At 35.2% G+C, this 9,041-nt stretch overlaps 1 protein-coding gene across 1 annotated transcript in view; it reads left to right on the top strand.

Moving 5' to 3' along the window:
* Positions 1-879: 879 nt before the first annotated feature.
* The window catches only part of LOC133323084 (transcription factor mef2A-like), a gene marked incomplete at its 5' end in the record, with an annotated part of 40,111 nt that continues 31,949 nt past the window's right edge, over positions 880-9,041 (top strand). Inside the window, 3 exons of the mRNA XM_061532041.1 lie at positions 880-1,507; positions 1,547-2,654; positions 2,889-4,086. Of these exons, the coding sequence (XP_061388025.1) occupies positions 880-1,507; positions 1,547-2,654; positions 2,889-4,086 (2,934 nt within the window). The remainder of the gene's footprint in view (positions 1,508-1,546; positions 2,655-2,888; positions 4,087-9,041) is intronic.

Raw genomic sequence — 9,041 nt, 5'->3', positions numbered from 1 at the left:
ACCTTTTCTCGAAATTTGGCACACATCATTCTGAACATAATTCAGTACGCTATGCCAAAATTCGTGCAAATCGAAAGATTTTCAGGGTCTTTGATGCACCATTTACCAAAAATCGGACAAAAATATATATGAGAGCTACATCTAAATCTGAACCGATTTTTCCCAATTTCAATAGGGTTCGTCCTTGGGCCAAATAAATGAGCTGTACCAAATTTCAGCCAAATCTGATTAAAAATGTGACGTTTGTTTACAATTTAACATCAATAGACAGACGGACGGACGGACGGACATGCATAAATCGACTTAGAAAGTGATTCTATGTATATTCTCAAAAGCAACCATGTGTCTATCTCGTTTATTTTTGCCTGTTACAAACATATGCACAAAGACATAATACCCTGTACCACAGTGTGGTGAAGGGTATAAATATCGAAAATTTTAAATTTTCCGTTTAATAAATCCATGAATTTGATTGCATATTAAATTTTCACACACACAAACAAAATTAAGTTTTTATATTTAATTTTATTGCCTAATAAAAATCATGTTTGCTTAGTTATTGGGCATAATAATAAAACATTGATTTGATAGCAATTTAGTTAAATCACAATACAAAATCAAAATCTTGTCCAAACATTCGAATTAAATAGAAATAAAAATCAAAATTATACATAATGATATTACTTTTTGTTGTAATAATATTACTTCTGCCACTTCTCCCCATGTCTGGCCAATGTGATGTGATTATCCTTTTTTTGTTGTATCCAAACATGGGGAGAATAGATATTCAATGGTTATTGACGTTTTTTTTTAAATAATAATACTCATGTGTTTTTCTCTCTATCTCGTCCCTTTATTTTTTTCGGTTTGGTTTTGTAGCAAAACCAGGAGCTTTACGCAACTGTACCCTAAGGCCATATGTGGTGACCTCAGCATCGTTAAATTCATCGAATCAAACAACAATTCATGCCAATCAAATGATGATGCCAACACAATATGGAAGGCACGAAACAAATTTCCCGCATATGGAATTTGTACGTGAGCGACATAATAATAATAACAACAACAACAATAATAATAATCATGCTGATGCTCGTGGTGGTGCTAGTGGTTCGAGTGTTACTAGGAATCCCAAACAAGTAAATCCTGCTGCAAGTAACAATGGAAAACATGCTAGTAAAATCCACAATAAAATTAACAATGAGGGTAACAACAAAGGCAACACCAACAAAGGCTCTGGAAATGGTATGGCTAGCAAAACTAACAACAATATTAATCAACAGCATGTTATACAACAGCAACAAAAACAACAACAAATGATACAGCAAAAATATCGCCGGCCCTTGACGCCCCAACAAATGCAACTTCTAAAAAAACGCACCACATTTACCCCCTCGGTGGCCTTGGTCGGTCTCAAGCGACAGCAACAACAGCAAGATAAAAATAAACAACAGTTACCACAAAACAAATCGTCACAAACTCAACAGCATCAGCAGCAACAACAACAGCAATATCGTCAAAATAGCAAAAATAAAATTGTTAACAGACAGCAGCAACATGCCAGCCAAGAGGCAACTGCAGCCTCAGTAATAAAAACCCGACAAGGCCCACAAGCAGCCGCACTCACCGCATCCAAAGCATTTATCAATAATCAAAGTGATGGATTGTCATTGTCAGCCTCACCGCCAGCATCTACCACAATGACAAAAACAACAACATCGTCATCATCAGCAGCAGCATCGTCCGCATCACAGGGTAGCCATGGCAAAAATAAAATGGCCATAAATACTACAACGGGCAACAAGAAAAAACTGAGAACCAAACGAGCTGCTGCCGCTGTGTCAAAGCCAGTTGCCGGAAAAGATAAAAACCACAGTCATATTAAGAGCCACGACCAGAGCCAGAGAGCTGATGATGATGATGTTGTAACAAAAATTCCAAAGAAACAACATTCGAGTGGCAAGAAAACATCATCGAAACGACACAATGGAAAAGTTTCCACCAAGACGGCGACAACGACACATGGAAGTGGGGGAAAATCTAATTTATCATTGAGCTCCGAAGCAGGGACAAAAAAGGTAGCCACTGCCACCAACAAAAACAGCAAAAATCGTGACAACAATAAACATTTGAAAAACACGCAACAACGTGAGATAAATACAATAGGGGTAATTCATCATCATCATCAGCATCGGGAGCAGCAGCAGCAACATCAGAAACATCATCAGCAACAGAGAAGGGATTCGGTAGCGACAGCTCCTGGGGAATCATCAGTAAAATTTGAAACCCAGAAACTCAGCCATTCGAACAAATTACAAAAACGACTAGCCAAACGGGATGTTGCAATGCATCATCAGCAGCAGCAGCAACAACAACAGTATCAACCTGAAGATACGACGAAATCTAGAGCCCCGGCTTCAGGCTCGGAGACATCAAAAAATTTGTATCAAACATTGCAGCAACAACAGCATTTAACAACAGACAAGGCTAATGAATATCACACTAATGATGGCAAGGATCATACCGACAGTCAGCATGACTATAATAATCCGGGACAGGCTGGGCAGGATATTAACAACTCAATTGAAATGCAGGACAAGAAGAGAATACGCAAATCATTAAATCAAAACGAGGATACTAAAGAAATACTCTATGCTGAGTTATTGAATGATAAGAATGAAAATAACAACAGCAACAAAATATTTAACAAAACAACAAATGGCAACAACAACAAAAATACCAATTCAACAAATGGCCAACTGAATAAATATTCCCCAGCATCTACGAAGAGGCAAGCAACACTGGGTCAAATGCCACCAAATAAACCTGAAATTACAAATCCATTGTTACAACAACAAGAACATATAAATTTAAAACAACAACAACAGCAACATCACACCCTGGAATCCTTAAAATCATCCTCCTATGATGATGAATTCAATAGCAAAGAATCTCCCAGCCCTCAAAGGACAAATCCCTCCAACGATGAGGCAAGTGAAGATGATGTTGGTTCGGCTGCTTTTCAATCTAACGATGACCCAATAATGGCTTTAGAAAGTGTAGATATATTTGAGAATAATATTTTACAATACAATAAACACAGACACAACAGCAGCAATAGCTTACTCAATGAAATGTCCAATCAGGATGACGACAATGAAACTCTGGTCAGTGGTATGGATGAGGAGAATGATGATCTGCATCAAACTGCCGAATTAATGGAAGAGGAGGATGATGATGATGTAGATATGGGTCTGGAAGAAGAAGATTTAGATATGGAAGCTGATTGCAATGAGAACGATGATGATGATGATGATTTGTTGGCCGAAATTGTTGAAGATTATTCGTTGAATGATCCAAAAGTCCTAGATGAAGTTTTATCGAGTCTAAATCATGCAATGCAAAACATTAATTATTCAGAAGCAACAACGGCAACGACCACTACAGCATCCACTACTACAACAACAACAGGTCAGCCGTTACCCACAGCCAGTGCTTTGACACAACTGAACAATAAAAATAACAACAACAACTACAACAACATGAGGAATGGACACAATAACAATCAACAAAATGATGACCATCATCATTATTATCAACAACAGCAGCAACAACAACACAAATTGTACCTGAATGACAACTCACCTTATCCCCCACACACTGCTAGCCACACCGAAGATGATAATGATGAGAATACTACTGCCAACGACAACACCAACAACATGGATACAAGTGATCTGAATAATGAACCACATTTTGATTATTCACGTATGGAATATAGCTTTCACAATGGCATTGCTACCCACAGTCTTGTAAGTCCTTATGGTGGCCCCATTGCATCGGCTTCAGATATGCTAGGCAATGGTATCGGTGGCATTGGCAATGGTGGCGGTGGTGGTACCATCAATTTTGACAATTACGATAATATCATCTACTCGACCATGGAACTGGAATGTATGCCCGGCTATGATGGTGGCCTGCAACAGCATTACTATTTGGAAGCGTACGATTCAAAAACAAAGAAGCTGCGTTTGAATACGACTAGTACATATGCCGATGTACCGATATTTCGTATTGATTTAAGTGGTAAGTAAAATTACTCTTTACTCTTTCTTGGAAAATTATGAATATGAATGATGTGGTTAAGGATGAAGAAAGCAGGAGGGTAACCAATTCTTGGTAATTATTTGGTTATATTTATTCAGGGTTCAAATGAAATGTTATTGAATCTGTTAATTGTTTTCATTGCTTGAAATATTTCGGTTTATAAATGAAGGCATTGATTCAATTGTCGAATATATAATAAGGAAATAAGACTACAAATATTGAAAAAGTGCAGAAATGAGTTGTGAAGATGGATGACATATTGTTATTAAATATTACGAAGGATACAGGGTGATTTGCACACGATGGTAATCCAAATTACCAAATAATGGTGGTACTCTTGCATGGAGCTGCACTGATGCTTAGGCCAATATTAACAATTTTTTATGCGGATTTTTTTACCTGATTACTAATTTGGAGCTACTGTTATATCGGGGTGTTTGAGGTACCCTAGGAGAAACAAAACTAGGAAACTATAGCCAATTCGGTTGAAAAAGTGTGCAGTTATATGAATGTTATAACAAATATTATAAAGGGTCTAATATAAAGGTAGCATCTAATATTCGAAATTTTCGCTTTTGTGTATTCTGTAATTTTGTATTTTGGGTTCCTATAGGGTAGAAAATATTTCTATAAAAAAAAACATTTTAATATTAAACAACTTTTAGATTGGGTATTTTAGATTTTTATTAAATAGAAAATCTCTCTAATTAATTATTTTGGGGCACTTTTTTCCATCGAATTGGCTCTAAGATTATTTTTCAGGTTTTCAGCTTTATAACTCCGAAATTATTAGAGTACATGAGAAAAATTGAATAAAAAAAATTGAAAAAAAAGTCGGACATAGCATCTAAGATGGAATCGGGCGAAATTAAATGTGTGATATCCATAGATATTTCAACCAATTAAAAAATGTCATACACATACCATTCTGAAATACCATTCAAAAAAAAATTGCATGTAAAACGGACAGGCTTGGAGTCTGTGGTGTACCATTTGTTTGAAATCGAGCAAAATTATGTATGATGGCTATAGGTAAACATGAACCTAACTCTAGCGTGAAAATCGAAAAACATAGGCTCTTCGGCACACATCATTCTTGACTCAATTGAATTCGCTATACAAAATTATATCCCAATCGAACAAATATTGGGAGTTTGGTGCATCATTCACATAACGAAAAAATATATGGGAGTTATATCTAAATCTGAACCGATTTTAATAAGACTTCGCAGTCTGGACATAATTCAGTACGTTGTGGAAAAGTTGATCTTAATCGAAGAAAAATATTGGGAGTTTTGTGCTTCATTCACATAAAATCGGACGAAACTATGTATGGGAGCTATATCTAAATTTGAACCGATATTCCCCAATTTCAATAAGGTTCGTCCTTGGGCCAAATAAGTGATCTGTGCCATGTTTTACCCAATTCCGATCATAAATGCGATCTGTACTTTGTTCACAATTTAACATGGATTCAGAAAGTGATTCTATTCATATTCTCAAAAGGTACCATCACGATTCCTTTAGCCTATTACAAACATATGTACAAAGACATAATACCCTGTACCTCAGTGTGGTAAAGGGTATAATAATGAGCTCTAACGTAATTTCCGAATATTTGGAGTTTTTTTTTTTAAATAAAATGATAAATTTAATATGCACTCCCGCATACGGTTGAGGGTATAAAAATCCATGTTTTTAGCCTTGATATTCCTCCACCCCAAATATTCTAAAATAATCCAATTCGTTGTACACTTCTGTGGAGCCGAGCTAAATTTACCACAACGAAATACGTGCTTCCTCCGATATGAGCTCCCAATATTCCGCTAATACTCTTGCATTTCCCAATGACTTTGAAAATGCACGAAAGCAATATGGGTATCAATTTCAAAGAGTAATTATTTTTCTGGAGAAATCCACACTTCCTCCATGTTATGACCCCTACCAGAAGTGAAATCATACCATAGATAATTTGAGTCGTTTATTTCGGAAGTGGTTGAAGGGAACACTCGATTTTTTATTTTTAAGATTTTAAATGGGCTGTTAAATGAATACCAATGCTGTGTAGAGGTTTGTAACTTTGCACATATATATATTTGAGGCTGTAAAAAGGAAGAAAAATAATTTACAAAAAATTGTTGTTGTTGTTTTTTGTGATTAATGAAATGTCTTTATTTTTGATGGCGGGCATGATAGCTCCTCACTGGAACATCGGAATCCGAAAATTCCAAAGGTGTTAGAAAGAGTAAATGCCAGGCTCTCGTATGAACTAGGATTATTGAATTCGCACAAAAATAACCAAAATGGCGGAACTTTGATTTTTTTTTGGAAAATCGCCTATTTTTGACCACAAACTAAGTTGAAAAATAAGGAAGATCTTCACCGATTGGCTTTATCCTAGTTCATACGATACCTAAACACTGACAGAGAAATATCCCAAAAGTTGAAATCGAAATACAAAATTAAATTTGTTGAAACCGAGAATGGGTGGGATTCCCTTAAGTCCATTTTAGGTTCTGATACAAATCTTGGTTTTCTACAAAAGTTTATATACATTACAAATTACATTATATATTATATCCCATTTAAGGGCATAAAGCTACAAACAAATCGAATACCACTTACCAATATTTTTAAAACATATCACACCCACACCTTTAAATTTCTCAATATAAGAAAAAATGGACTTAAACAACTTTCAAAATAAAGGACTAATTAATGTTGGTTTGTTGTAATAATGGAAGGAGATTTTTTTTTAATTTAAATCCTCACAATAACAAAAAGTTCAACGAAGCATAAACTTGCGATTAGTTAAATAAACACGTTAAGCAATTTCAGCAAAATTTTGTAACTCTAAACTTTTAACAAATAGTCATATCATGTTGGTATTTGAAAATAATAGTTTTTACCCATATACCATACATAATGTCGCAAGAGCTTTTGATCACACACAAAAACCTATCGCAGTTTGTGTGGTTATATATACAAATAACTAATTTTTGTATTACATTCCATTGCTTTATTTTTTCTCGTTTCCCAATAAAAATCTGGCGCTTTTAGTTAAGAGTGGATTTTCTATATGCTCAAACTCAAGACTCTTCTAGACTTCATTGACTAATACAATCTTGAAATATGCCACCCCTAATAAAGCTGTCATTGACATATTCCCTCTTTCTTTGGGTGGAAATTTAAAGTAAGGCCATTACAAAACACAGTGAGGTGTCTAACAAATACGAAAGGTTGCTGACTGATTAAGAGGACACAAATCACACACATCAAACTACATGGGTGCACAAAATTCACATTTGCAAAATAATCAACATGCATACACCATACGCGTGTATAACCATGTATGTATATGTGTCCGTACAATATTTTATACAAACATCAAATAATCTCACACTTAGTCACGCTCCAATAGTAATGGTTGTGCTATTTGCCGATAATTACCTTTTAATAGGCTGTAGACTATTGGTTGATTGGCTTACTTTTATTGCTGTTACCTGTATATGTATTAGTGTGTGTGTGTGAGTGAGTGTGTGTGGTGTTATCGAGCGTCAGCGAATTGTGGATGACAAACAGTAGCGGCATTGGAGTACTTATTGAAATAACATTAATTAGTTGCGTAATTACCAAAGCAAAGATGTAATGTCAACAAACCGAACGTCAACAGTTCGTTAGTTCGCTGTTACGGCTGCTACTTTCGATAAGTAATGGGTCCTAAAAAACTTTGGTTATCCTTGCAAATGAACTCCTTCCAACAACACAAAATTATCAACCGTAACATTGTACTTAAATGCGGATTTTTTTGTTTTTGTGTATACAATTCTAACATATCAAAGTTTGAACAATACTTTTTACCCCTTCCTCCCCACAACTACCACAACACAAAACTTTTAAGTCATGCCAACTTCTAATGACAACACGGTTCTTTCCCAGAAAAAAACAGAAAAACTTAAAATCAAACAGGCAAATCATTGAGAGTTTTTTCTTTAACTTCGATAATTATAAGAGTAGGAATTACCAGGATATGATGTAGACAAAAAAGGATTGGAAAAAGTAACCAGGAATTTTCTATTTATTTTTTTCATTTTCTAACGATTATAAGCTTCTCATTAGCTCTAATGTTTTTTTTTTTCTTTTTTGTTGTTGGTGTTGATTTGGCGTCTTGCTTTTTTTGCGGCAAGAGCTTGCCGTAACCAAGCAATACAATCTTTGCCAACACCACCAACCTTTGAAATACTTGGAATCCCGGTGCTGCGGTAGGGGGAATTTTCCTCCAGGCGAATTTACTTTAATCAAACAACGCCAACAACATCGACTACGAGAAGAGAGTGCAAATTTAGCTAGTAAAACTCTTTTAATGTTGAATTTTTTTTCATGTCGTGTTTAATGAGCCAAACTTTGATTATTGAAGTTTTTGTTTGCTCGGTGTGTTTTCATTTTGTTTTCTATCTTCCTTGTTTTTGTTTGTCTTTTACTGGGAATTAGTGATGATGTTGAGACCTGAAATTGTATAATGAGGTGTATAAAACTCCGATAGATGTGTAGGTGTGTTTTTCGGGTATTTAGGGATTCCTGGCTATTGATGATGAATAAGTATATTTTCGTACTAAATTTCATTGATATAAAAGTTAGAAGGGTGTGCAAATATTTTTTTTTTTGTGAGGGTTTTAACGTGGAATATTGCTTCATTTTTGTTAATGGCATCATAAGCTTTTTTATGTAAGGTTTTTTTTATACATGTCCAGAGTTGGCTATGACAAGATATTTTGAGTTATATTTTGGTCTTCCTTCAGAAAAAATAAAATAAATAAAAAAAACAGTACGGAAAGAAGTAAAGTTGGACGGGACCGACTATATGATACTCTTTACCACCTTGGCTATATTCAGAAGAAGCATCCTGACTGACCTCGCATTTCGGACCATTGGCA

This window comes from Musca vetustissima, unplaced genomic scaffold (assembly GCF_032173495.1).
Source record: "Musca vetustissima isolate MV318-11 ecotype Yass unplaced genomic scaffold, APGP_CSIRO_Mvet_v1 utg15055, whole genome shotgun sequence".
In the NCBI taxonomy this organism is placed as follows: Eukaryota; Metazoa; Arthropoda; class Insecta; order Diptera; family Muscidae; genus Musca; species Musca vetustissima.
This window is presented reverse-complemented; position numbering and strand designations above follow the sequence as displayed.